Source organism: Palaemon carinicauda, chromosome 21 (genome assembly GCF_036898095.1).
Source record: "Palaemon carinicauda isolate YSFRI2023 chromosome 21, ASM3689809v2, whole genome shotgun sequence".
NCBI classification, from domain to species: Eukaryota; Metazoa; Arthropoda; class Malacostraca; order Decapoda; family Palaemonidae; genus Palaemon; species Palaemon carinicauda.
The window spans coordinates 30742800-30756597 of NC_090745.1; the positions used below are offsets into that span (position 1 = coordinate 30742800).

The 13798-nt window shown below is 43.5% G+C and overlaps 1 protein-coding gene across 2 annotated transcripts in view; it reads left to right on the forward strand.

Moving 5' to 3' along the window:
- Positions 1–13798, forward strand: part of LOC137615253 (uncharacterized) — a 138235-nt gene that overhangs the window by 101487 nt on the left and 22950 nt on the right. For both annotated transcript variants that reach the window (XM_068344974.1, XM_068344975.1), the window contains exon 5: positions 7212–7449. In XM_068344974.1, coding sequence (XP_068201075.1) covers positions 7212–7449 — 238 coding nt within the window. The remainder of the gene's footprint in view (positions 1–7211; positions 7450–13798) is intronic.

Genomic DNA, 13798 nt, shown 5'->3' on the forward strand with positions numbered 1-13798 from the left:
AGATTGCTACGGGAGACTGCAAGATGAACCTACATCCCGCGAGGAGACTATACCGAAGGAAGTCATTGTCCTCGAACATGACAAGGCACAAGCCATCCTTACCAAGACCCAGAAAGGGGCCGGATATACTAACTCCAAAGTCTCAGCATTGAGCAAGAAGCACCCAACCTTCATTGCTCCTTCCTCCAGAGCCTTCCCCCTTTTGGGGAAAGCCCTAGACTGTGTCATGAGAGCAGTCAAAGAGGGTAAACCCTGCCCAATACTAGAGAAATGCAAACCATTATCTCTAGCTATGCCCACCTGCGAGGAGAAGTGGAAAGAGGTACATCTAACCTTCTCCGTCTCGAAGTTGGATCCGGAGATAGCAGGCCAGCAGTTTAATGAGAACCTTCCAAAGTTGCCAAACCATCTTTTGAGAAGGGAACAGGAGACGAAAGATAGTCTTGCCGCCTCCCTGTCTCATCAGAACTGCTTGGAAATGTGTGCAGGCCTTAAATAACGCTCCACCCTTGTGATGGATTTGTATGCTTTTCTCAGGTCAAAAAAGGACCTGTAGAGAGTACGTATGTGTTTGTCGCAACAATGGTGAAACACGAACCCAGAAAACTGATTTCATCATGTATCTGGGGCAAAGACCCTTTCCCACAGGAAGTGGTCCAAGAAGTCATTGCCAAAGCCACCACAGAGAATAGGAACCTTTTCCAAAAGTGGGGCATGTCCTCAAAGAGGAAATCTTCATTAGAACTGCACAATTTCCGACCCTGACCATGACCACGGTGCCTCAAATGGTAGCCCAGCCGCAAACCACCTTCCAGATGGTTCCTCAACAGCTGGTAGCCAGTCACCTGTGTTTAATCCAGGCTTTGAAAGGCACTCGACGACCTTTAGGCCCTACAAAGGTAAGGACCTAAAAAGAGGATCCTCCGGAAACCCCCCAAGGATGGAGGAGGACGCGGTCACGGAAACAAGTCCTCAGAAACCTCTAAAAAATGAGAGGTTCCAGGTAGGAGGCAGACTTTTCCACTTTCGGGATCGTTGGACCTTCGATCCCCGAGTCCACAGCCGTATTACGAATGGACTTGGTTGGAAATGGAACAAAAATCCACCCCACTTTTCCGAAATTCTTCCAACACTCCACCCCCTTATTGGAAGAATATACCTCAGAACTCTTGAATAAGAAGGTAATGAGAAAAGCGAAGTCCATGAAAATTCCAGGGAAGGCTGTTTTGTGTTCCCAAGAAAGACTCAGACAAACCCAGAGTCATTCTAGACTTGTCTCCACTCAACAAGTTCATCGAGAACAGCAAGTTCCGGTTGCTTACATTGCAACACATAAGGACCCTTCTACCAAAAAACGGGGCGTACACAGTCTCAATAGACTTGGCAGATGCTTACTGGCACCTATCAGTCAGTCGCCCCCTCTCCTCCTACCTAGGATTCAGGCTACAGAAGACAAAATATGTCTTCACAGCCATGCCCCAAAGGTATTCACAAAGCTAGCAGACACGATCGTCCAGCAACTACGCTCCGAAGGAATACAAGTAGTAGCATACCTGGACAATTGGCTTGTGCGGGCTGCATCCAAGACTACTTGTCTGCAAGCGGCCGGAAAGGTGATTCAGTTCCTGGAACACCTAGGCTTCAAGATCAATCCCTAGAAGTCTCGCCTTTCTTCAGCTCACAAGTTTCAGTGATTAGGAATCCATGGGAACTTGCAGTCACACCACCTCTCCATTCTATTAAAGAAGAGGAGAGAAATAGCGGCATCTGTCAAGAGACTAATCCAACACAAGAGGATTTCAAAACGCCAACAGGAAAGAGTACTGGGCTCTCTCCAGTTCGCAGTAGTGACAGACCCGGTGCTAGAAGCACAGCTAAAGGATGCGGCAGGAGTCTGGAGAAAATATGCATCAAACGCTCGAAGAGATCATCAAGGTTGACACCAACCTGATTGCGCACGCTATTAAGGCCGTGGTCAACGAATAAGAGCCTAGCACAGACAATTCTCTTGCAACCACCAATCAGCGGTGATACACATGGACGCCTCCCTGGAAGAATGGGGAGGCCATTTGCATGAAATGAAAGTGCAAGGAATTGATCACTCCAGTTCAAAATCTTTCACATCAACATCTTGGAGGCTATGGCAGTCTTCCTGATGTTGAAGAGACTATCGCAGAGCAGTCCACATCAGACTGGTCCTCAACAACGAGGTGATAGTAATACTGTATGTCTAAATCAACAAGGCTCGACTTCACCTTGCATCAATCACATGATGTTAGCCATCTTCCGCCTGGCAAGGAAGAGAAGATAGCATTTATCAGAAGCTCACCTTCAAGGGTTCCACGATGTGACGGCAGATGCTCTATCCAGGCGAAAGCCGATAGAGACAGAATGGTCCCTAGATGCAGACTCATTCTCCTTTATTTTCGATAAAAGTCCCGGAACTGCAGATTGACCTCATCGCAACGGGCGACAACAAGAAACTACCTCGTTATGTAGCCCCTTACGAGAACCTTAAGCAGAAGCGATAGATTCCATATCTCTCGACTGGAACGGATGGAATCGGATTTACCTGTTTCTACCAACCAATCTCCTTCTAAAAGTCCTCGACAAGCTAAGATCCTTCAGAGGAACAGCTGCAGTAGTGGCCCCCAAAGGGGTCAAAAACAATTAGTTCCCTCTAGTTCTAGAATTGAAACTGAAGCTGTTTCCTCTGCCAAACCCAGTTTTATCCAAACTGGTGCAGAAGTCGACTGTTTACATTTCACCCTCGAGAACTAACAACATGCATCTCATGATTTGTTCGCCCTAGCAGCGAACAAAAGGTTTGGGATCTCGAAGAACAAGGTCGACTTCATTGTAGAGTACAAGTCAAGTTCAACCAGGAGACAATGTGAATTGTTTTGGAAGAAATAGGTATCCCTTGTGAAATCAAGGGGACCAACAGAAATTTCAACAGATTTCTGTCTCTCTTTCTTCATTTACCTACTTGAGCAAGGCCTAACTTCCACTACGATAACCGCGTGTAAGTCGGCCCTGACTAGACCTCTTCTATACACCTTTGAGGTGGACCTCACAAGCGAAACCTTTTATAAGTTGTTAAAGCATGCACTAGACCCAACCCGACAACCCCTCCAAAGCCCATTACATGGTCGTTGGTCAAAGTCTTGCACTATGCTTCAAACCTAAACAATGAGGATTGTACTCTAAAGGAACTAACACAGAAAGTCAATTATCTGTTCGCAATAGCCTCAGGGGCAAGAGTTTGTGAAATATTGGCGCTATCAGGGATGTAGGCCATATTCAGTTCCTAGACACAGGAGAACTGAACCCCTTTCCTGATCCTGCCTTTCTGGCCGAGAACGAGCTACCCACCAATAGGTGGGGTCCTTGGAGAATCTGCCCACTGAAGGAAGATGTCTCTCTATGCCCAGTAGAGTGTCTTGAGGTCTATCTTCATAGAACTTCAGACTTCAAGGAAGGACAGCTCTTCCGAGGCGAAACCTCAGGATCAAAATCTATCCCTAAGATAACCGAGAGCAATGCTCACCTACTTATTCGCAGAGCGGATCCTGACACCTCACCCGCAGGTCACGATTCAAAGAAAATTGCTTATTCACGGAACTTCTTCCAACACCGGGGCTTTGGTAGACTCCGCTCATACACTGGGTGGAGATCAACCAGACCTTTTACAGACACTATACGAAGCAAGTACATGAAATAAAACATGTTGTGGTGGTGGCGAGTAGTGTTATAAAACGCTAGCGCTGCGATGAACAGTGAACTGCTTTGGGACTTTCCAGTGCATCGGGTGCTGGGGTACACTTACCCTCGAGTGCAAATCACAATGATGATTAACACACTGTTCCATATAGGTGCATATCTGACCAATAACACCAGTGCCGAGTGAATGTTGCGTCACGGTGTTCATGCATTTCCAAAATCTGTACAAATCAGTAAGATTTGGTTTCACATCTCCATTGAGTGGCATCATTTCAATGAAATTACATATTTTTTCGACAAGAGAAAATATGGACCCTGATGTGTTTTCAATGCCGGATCAGATTCATACGTGATTGTAACTACATTTGATAATCTAGTTGCAAGGTAAAATACTAAACGTATTTGCGTCTTATTGCTGCTATCTTAGTTACAGATGAATAAAGCATACTAGAGTTTTAATTAAACCCTAGAAGGGCCCAACTTGAAATCAGAGTACAGATTTCCAAGGTTTGAGAAGGGTAATCTCTAAGAATTATCGTCCGTCCCTATGGAGATACAAACTTTGAATCCTTATAGTCGAAGTTGACACTTTCCCTGCAGGGGGCAGGAAGCCCTAAGCTAGTTCCAAGCTTAGTGGATATGACAGACAAACGTAATGTCATATATAAAGGTCTAGGAGGCCATATAAGGAACTCATTCAAAGTAAAGGCACTTATACAAACCCACAGATATACTACTTTCAAGTTAATTCTCTGGTAAGCTTCCATCAGGACGACATGGCTGAGCCCAAAAAACAGATTTTGAGCAAAGCGAAAAATTTATTTTTGGGTGAGATAGCCATGTCATCCTGATGGACCCACCCTTCTTTCTTAAAATGACCCCACCCAAAACTACTCTATGTGCGGCTATTCCTGCTTAAATGCAACAAGGAATGATGGGCCGTAGCAGTACTGGGAGGGGTCCACCGGGTACCTTGATAACGGCTCCCCTTTCGTTCGCCACTCTTCCCCCTTAAAGAGGTAAATCTATTTTGTGTCGTATAAAAAAAAATACGTCCCCTGATATTATGCGATATCCTTACAGATATATTAAGGATACTCGCGCCAGGAGTTAGAATTCTGGAGACCTATGGTTAATTCTCTAGGAGTATCACTGTAGCAAATATCCCTTAGAACGCTACCCAAAGGAACCTTCCATTAGGACGACATGGCTAACTCACCCAAAAATAGATTTTTCGCTTTACTCAAAATCCATATTATAACTCATTACAGTATTAGTTCTCTCTTATTCGATGTCAGGATGCCAGAAATTTCAAATCATTCTCTCTCTCTCTCTCTCTCTCTCTCTCTCTCTCTCTCTCTCTCTCTCTCTCTCTCTCTCTCTCTCTCTCTCTCTCTCTCTCTCTCTCTCTCTCCCCAATAAATGAAATATTTTTCTTTGCTAAATCTCTATTGAGGCTTTATAATCAAGCACCTAAGAGCTAAAAACAATTGAATATCGTGCATCGGCAACATGGATGAGACTTCGGTTAACAATATGCAATTCAATTTACAGTACGTGTAAATAAAATAATAGAGAGGCATTTAAAATAAAACTTCAGTTTTGAAATTTGTATGCTAATTGGAAAATGATAGATCAAGTAATAATGGTTTCTTTTAGTTAATATAGAATATCCTTTGGTAGCATGCCTTAATAATAAGGGAGTTATTTGATCCAAAAATTGAGGTAAACGACGGACTACGCAGGGTTGATTACCTGATTTGAATGTAAATAATGCAGGAGATTATAATTTGCTATGTTTTTAATTATAAATACAGTACTAAAATGTGAATATTACATGCATTATTATTATTGGCTACAGTTAAGTGAAACACCAGTTTAATCAAAATCCGGTTTATTTCAAATCTAGCTCCAAGTTTTTACCACAGTAAATGGATATACACTGTACAGAGAGAGCTAGGACCAGGTGAGTGTAGAGATAGATAGTGTAAAGGAGCACAGGCTATTTGAAATCATTGCCCGGCTTGAATTTTATCGCGATTGTTATGAACATTTTTATTTAATAAGTATCGCATTGTTCTTGGCCATCCCAATGCTGTTGCCAACTATTAGAAATCAAATTCTTAATGTTGGGTAAACAATCATCAATAGAATTTGGTTTTTCCCTTAGCCGCAAACAAACGAAACCACGAAGCAAGAATCTGTGATTAACAAGGGCTGACTATTGTGTGTAATATTTATCTGACACATTCTAAAGAAACAAATATTTCTGTTAAATCTGTTCTATATGTGTATATTAAGGCACCTCCGAGAGAGAGAGAGAGAGAGAGAGAGAGAGAGAGAGAGAGAGAGAGAGAGAGAGAGAGAGAGAGAGAACAGTAGTGACAAGAGTAGGCTAATGCATCATAGTGTGAATGTGAATGAATAATAACTTATTTTACTATAGAATAAAAACAAGTAGAGTAAGAATATATGTTTTTATTGTTTCTGTGACCTTCAAATATATCAATAATGTGTTTGTTGAAGTTTCATAGTAACAATATTCCAAAATAGACACTTTCCCAATGTCCAGGAATGTAACACCCCATATCATTATATCTTATGGAGAAATTGTTTGGTTAACACGATTTCCATTGACACGACATCTCCAGGAACATAACCCTTGTGTTAACGGGGAGTTAACTGTATTTTCTTGCTTAATTTAATCAAAGTTGTTACCTCCTATTCTTAAAAAAGGTAAATTCTTTCAGTTCCCTCCTCCTTATCAATTTGGATAATTGGGATAGATAGATTATCCTAAAGTAATGTTCATTAATATGAAATTTTCATACTAAAATTGATACTGATAATACTTACATGGATAATTTACCCAGTCCCACCCTGCTTCCCCACTTCTGGTATCAGGCAACAGGTGACAGAAGTAAGTTGAGCTCACAGCTCAGCTGTTAGTGTTACCAGTGGCAGGACAGAACAGGAAATATCAGGGTTGCCAATGTGGCAGAAATTTGGGCAGGAAATTGGGATTCAGGGCTAGCAAAATTATCCAGGTAAGTACTATTAATATTAATTCTAGTAAAATTCAATTTTTCTCACTAGCTGATTTCTTTTTATTCATTCTGGTCCTGTCTAAGGGAGCTGTTTTGAAATAGTAGGGTGCTTTTCAGTGAGTGATATCTCAATAAAAAGGTATATCCTACTTTGCTAATATGGAATTCCAACTGAGAGACCAAGATCTGTCTACTCAACAAGTTGCATTATTAGTAAAGAAATGATTGTTTATCTATGAAACAAAGTCTACAAAAACTAGCGTGGTGTATGAGTTTGCTGAGATTACTTTAAGAATGCCAAGTCCTCTTTGGGATTATGTCATAAATGCTTAGTTTTATAAAATTCAAGCCAAAATGTAGTATTCATAGTTACATTTACTGTTGTGTTTATACTAAAGTTATGTCAAATTTTAAGTTTCATTAATTTTGTCATTATTTCAGTATTGAAGAAAAGGAATCCAGCTACCCACCAGTCTTCAGGAGATGGTTTATGGCCCAGTCAACAGAAATTGCTCGACGATGTGTGGAGCCTCCAGCGAAAAAGAGACCTAAAGATCCGCCTTTCGTATTGAAACCTTCTTTGCAACCAGTAATATCGTTTTTGGTGGCAGAGGCGCGTAAATATGTCGAAATGCCTTGTAATTATTGTAATAAGCGAGCTTTTCCTCATGACCCAAAGGTATGTAGCGCTCTCGCTTTCTCTATTTCATTTAGAATTGGTGTCTACAGTGAACTGCACTGACTGTAAGCATTGCTAAAAGATCTTTGAAGTTTCCCTTTGAACCCTAGGTGCACCTCATTTTTTAATACAGTATTTGTTCTGATCTTTGCAGTGGAAATATAGTTCGGCGATAGCTGAAACTAACCGTTAAACTTTGAAGCGAGGTGTAACTACCCACTGGGAGTTAGCGGGGGGAGTAGACTGGCCCCCCCACTCACACCTTCACTAGTAACAGTACATCACTTTTTACTTTGGCTCGGTAGAGAACAGATGTACTGTCGTTCTCTCCCGCTAAATTTTTACTTAGTTTACGATTAAATCAACAGGCCTAAAAACTTAAAATTCTCCCTCTTTCTTTTCAGAGTGTGTGCCCGTGGGGATCGATCATGTGGGTTTGTCCTGGCATCAAAGGGCACTGTTGCAGCACCTTCATGTCAGCCTTGGAGACCGATCCTCATGATTGTTTGTCCTGCGTGAAGGGGTCTTTCCTGTTCGCAGACGTCTCCTTGTGACGAGTGTAGGGAGTGGTCACCATTCTAAGGTGAAGAAACTTCACCGTCTGAGTCCATTAGCTCGTGCCCTCCATGCTGACTGGTCAATTGGTCTTCCATGGGGATCGATTGAGTATAAGTGGTGACCCGTTGAACCCCGGACAACCTTGCGGTTCTGAAGTCTTCATTGCTTCCCTTAGAGAAGCAGCGCTGACTTTGGTTGTGGGGGAGTCTCTCTCTGCTGATGCGGTGCGTCAGTTCTGGCCAGCCTTGGAGCTAGCAGGTTCCCCATGCAAGGGACGGCTGCTTGAGGTCCTTTGGTTGAAGACACAGTTGGATTGCATAGCTGCCTCCCCAGGGGTAGATTTTGATCTTCCCTTGCGAGACTCTATAGGTCTTGTACCAAAATTCTCTCTCTTGTGTCTGACCTCAACATCTGCTTGTCCACTCTATGTTCATTCTGCTTCAGAGGACAAACGTGAGAAGATGCGGACATGAGCAAGTACTATGAGATCATGGATGATGAGCCTTCTCCACTCCTCTAGATCTGGCCATTCTGGCTCTGATCCAGAATATGTCCGTGGACAAACTTTCTGCTTTACCGCTAGCCTTCTCTGTGACGTATGTCGCAAACACAGAACTGGTTGCTAAGTGCTCTTTGCAAGCTGTTTCATGGTTGGATTACTTGTTGGGATCTGTAGGTTATCTCTTTAAGAACGAGGATTTCTCCACTAACCAGAAAGAGGAGGCAATATCTACCTTCCTCCTCTCGGGTGCCAGGACAATGGAGTTCTCGACCCACATCGTCAACTAGTGGATTAACTGGGTTTTGAGGCGTTGCGATGCCCTACTCTCAAAATTCCAGAGGCAGGTGCCTAGGAGAGAAGTCATGAAGCTTTACAACTATTCAATAGAGGGTCCTTCCCTCTTCAATGTGGAGGATATCAAGACAGTTGCAGACAAATGGAGAAAGGTGGGCCAGGACTCCCTCCTCCATTGAACAATGACTTCTTACCCATCTGTACGCCTTCAAAGCAGCCTGAGTCAGCTACCTCTCCAAAGATGATTCCATAGCCCAGCAGGTGCAGGGAGGACTTAAGACCTTCACTGCTTGGGGAGTACCCTCCTCCCTAACGGGAGAGCAAGGACTCCAAAATGATTCCGAAAAATAGCACGGCCAAGTCTTCCCAACAGACCCAGGGGAGGACGCTTGATGTGGGGACTTTGACAGCAGTGACGTGAACAAAAGACATTCCGACGTCTTCTAGGTATGTTGCCAACTACGACCCACCCTAGGCTCTTATGTGTGGATGACGATCAAGATTCCTGCAACGAAGACTATCTCCCGAGCCTGGCAAGTCCCAGGTACTCCAAAGCCAATTAGAGAGAGTCTGATTATACCTTATGACAAGTCTTGGCCTGTATAAGGGCCATTAATGGCCTCGATGATCCAGTCTTTGCCCGTCAAGAGGCCAAGGACACTGTCCTTGACCACATCTATTGCACCCAGAGACCCCCAAGGGCCAGTGCAGCTTTGCCCTGGTCCACGAAGTTGAAAGGGGTCAGGAAGAAGGCTTTTGCCCAGATATCAGGTACGACAAGCTCTTTTCGTGTAGGTTGCTCCTCGAAACTTCTTCCACCTCCTTTCATACAGCAGAGGAGCTACTACGAGGTATCTGTCGAATCATCCTTGGGTTTACCTCTAGATCCTGCTATCAAGGCCCTGACACGAGGGGTCTCTTGCAACAGGCTTTCGGGCCTTCCTGTCACCTTTTCAGCTTCGGACACTCTCAACATAGAGAAGGTTGCGAAGTTAGCAATGGAGGCTACCTCTTGGCTGGGTGTATGGTTGGGTTTGGTGTGGACACTTAATCAAGACTGAGGACTGGTCCAAAGAGAGCACAAGGAAATCGATGGCGAACTTCCTATTATCGGGTACCCGAATCGTGGCGTTCTTTCCCCACCAGGTTGATAACCTGCGGGCGAATCTCATTCTTAGGCGAAAGGACTGGGTAATAGAGAAATTCCATTGTCATGTTCCTAGGATGGAGGTAACCAGGTTACGGAACACTCCGCTGGAAGGACCCTCCCTGTTCAACACTGACGAGGTCGAATGAGCGGGGGACTGATGAAGGAAATCCAACCAAGATTCTCTTCTCCAGAGGCTCATGCCATCAAGGTCGTACAGGACAGCTCCTCTTCCAAGGAAGCTGCAAACGTCCAGGTCACAATCCAGAAAGAACACAAGCTCTTCAAAAAGCTCATCAGAGAAGCACATTCCTGCCAAAGGCCAGTAGAGCAACCACTCAAGTCGAGGAGGAAAAGGAAGTAGAGTTGTAGAGTATAGGTAGCATTCGAGCCGCTCCTTCTAGGGAAGGCAATCCCCCCACTTGTCCATGAGTAGGAGAATGCCTGCAACACTGGTGGCAGAGGTGGTTAAAGCATGGAGCCAAGCCCTGGACAATCTCCGTGATTCGTTCAGGGTATCTCGTCCCATTCATGCAATCTCTTCCATTTACTCAGTGACTCGGTGGCCAGTACCATCGAGCACCTACACAAAGGGATTCGTGAAGGAGTTGGCCCTACGGACCGAAGTCCAAACCATGTTGGAGAAGGGCGCTCTCCGGGAGGTCCTTGATGTGTCCCCAGGCTTCTTCAGTCAACTCTTTCTTGTAAAGAAGGCGTCTGGAGGCTGGAAACCAGTCATAGACCTCTCAGCTCTGAACAAGTTTGTCTGGCGAACTCCGTTCACGATGGAAACAGCAGACACGGTCAGATAAGCAGTAAGACCACAGGACTTCATGTTTACTGTGGACCTCAAAGATGCATGCTGTACTTCCAGATCCCAGTCCATCTGGGCTCAAGGAAGTATCTAAGGATCTTCCATGACAACAGACAATACCAGTTCATGGTGCTGTGCTTCACACTTTCAACAGCATCTCAGGTCTTCACAAGAGTTTTTACCCTAGTTTTAACCTGAGCTCACAGAATCTGCATCCGTCTTCTAAAATACCTGGACGACTGGGTGATTCTAGGAAACTCGGTGGCGACCCTTCTTCAACACCGAGACAGACTCCTCGAATTTTGTCGTAATCTGGGGATCATAGTAAATCTCGAGAAGTAGTCCCTGCTTCCATCACTAAGACTGGCATGCCTGGGGCATGCCTGGGAATGATCATCGACACAAGCTTGCAGAAAGTCTTTCCATTGGATGACAGAATCGAGAGACTGAGGAAGGTGGCATGCTCCTTCCTCATATGAGATGCTCCCTCAGCCCAGCGGTGGTTACGTCTCATAGGTCATCCAATATCCTTGGTCTGTGTAGGTGGAACAGCCGCCTGCAAATTCGATCTCTACAGTGACAGCTGAAATCCAGATGGTCCAACACAAGGACTGCCCAGATACGCTGGTCCTGATGGGACCCGAGTAGCGGGCAGACCTGAGATGGTGGGTGACAGATGAGAATCTCTGCCAAGGGATCTTGAGGTGTTGAGGAGCGACAACACCACAGTAGTGGCTTACGTAAACAAGCAAGGAGGTACCTTTTCTCATTTCCTTTGCCATCTAGTAGTGGAGATGCTAAGATGGGCAGAAGACAACTCGGTGTCTCTATCAACTTTCTTCATTCCTGGCAAGAGGAATGTGCTTACGGACAATATGACAGAGCAACTCGGATAGTGGGCTCCAAGTCATCTTTGTATCATCTTGTAGCCAACAAAGTCCTAACTTTGTGGGGTTCCCTGACAGTGTATTTGTTCATGACGTCCTTGAACAACAGGATCCCGCTCAACTGCTCACCAGTCCCGGATCCCCAGGCTCTGTGGCAGGACCCATTCCAACAATGGTGGGACAACATCAATATTTATGGCATAGATGCAACAAATGGGTTTCTTATCCAGTCATAGTTTTCAGTGCATATATCTGGGAAATAGAGCTGAAGTTGGTTTTCCAGTACTGCAAGATGCTCAGAAATAATGGGTATTATCTCACCACTGTTTGCTGCTACTGCAACATGTGAGAACATGTCCAAATTGCCTTCTTTTACTTTGCCACCCCACAGTTGCAGTTTTTCTTTCAGCGCTTTAATTTTATCAGTGGAAGATAAAACATTTTCTGATTTTCCTTGCATGCTGGCATTTACCTTGTTTAAAAGTTCAAAGATGTCAGCTAAGTAAGACAATTTTGCACACCAAGTGTCATCTGCCAGTAAATCACTGAATTCCTCTTGTTGTTCAAGAGTGAAAAAAGTAAGCATCTCTTCCTTCAGTTCGCATACTCGGGACAATACTTTCCCTCTGGAGAGCCATTGTGCTTCCATATGTAGAAGAAGGTTCAAATGTTTGGCCTCAAGCTCTTCGCACAGCTTAGTAAACAGACGAGACTTCAGCGGTTGACTTTTTATAAAGTTCACCATTTTTACAACTTTTTCCAGTACAGATTTTAAATCATTGCTAATTGTCTTTGCAACCAGCGCTTCACGATGAAGAAAGCAATGTGTTGTTATCACACTGCTGTTTTCTCTATTCACTAATGACACAAATCCTTTAATTGAGCCAATCATGGCAGGTGCCCCACCTGTACAAATCCCAACACACGATTGCCAGGTCAAACCAACTGATTTTAAGTACTCACTTAATGTAGAGAAAATATCATTGCCTGTTGTAGTTTCCTTAAGTTCTTTACAACAAAAGAATTGGTTCACTATTTCAACATCATGAATGTACCGAACGAATACCAGTAATTGAGCCATACCTCCAATGTCTGTGGACTCATCTACCTGAAGTGGAAACATTTCACTTTCCTTCACAGATGTACATACAGTTTCCTCTATGTCTGCTGACATATCATGAATCCGTCTACTAATGGTACTCTCCGAAACGGGAATTTTCCTCACTTCTTTTTCTGCTTCACTTCCAAACATTGTTTTTACTATGGCACTACATGCAGGTAGAATCAGTCTCTGCTATTGAATGAGGTTTCATGCTTTTAACAAATAACTCTACAACTAAGTAACTGGCCTCTTGTGCTTTATCAGCAACTTTGACTTTCTTAGAAAGCATCGCACTCTGTTGTTTTTGCTCACTTAAAAGTCCTTCAAAGTAGGACCGAGGCTTGTTAGCAAGATGATTATGTTTCAGAGTTAAATGCCTTTTTAATTTACTGTGTACCATTGCTTCCTTAGCTAATTTATCACCACAAATAACACATAAAGGCATGGGAGTAACTTCATCACCACACCAGAAGAATCCAAAATTTAAATAATTATCCAAGTAGGAGCAATTTTTATTGTCTTTTTTTGAAGTTGATGTACTTGTTGTTGGAATGGCCAAATCCTTTTCGCTCACAAACCAACTTTCGTCTTTTTCTTCACCCTCACCACCAACTTCGTGTCTTCTCTTCTTAATGACAAACTTATCCATCGTACGGTATGTTAGAAGCACGATACTGTTCAAAACAACTGTAATATAACCCCAGAAACAGCAAAGAACTTATGCCTTGAGGTATTATGCCTCACTGACTCGGGAGTGGAAAACTGGGGTTATACAAAGCCAACGAGAACCGAACACGTATCGGACGGGCAACAAGTATAAACAAAGAAAATGTGAGTATGAACAGAGTCAACTGTTACACTTTATTATTACTATTTTTGTTGTTGTTGTTATTGTTGTTGTTGTTATATTATTATCATTATTTATTATTACTATTACTATTATTATTAGCAATAGTAGTAGTAGTAGTACTGTAGTAGTAGTAGTAGTAGTAGTACAGTAGTTGTATTGTACAAGTATAGAAAAGGAAATATCAACCTCTATTTG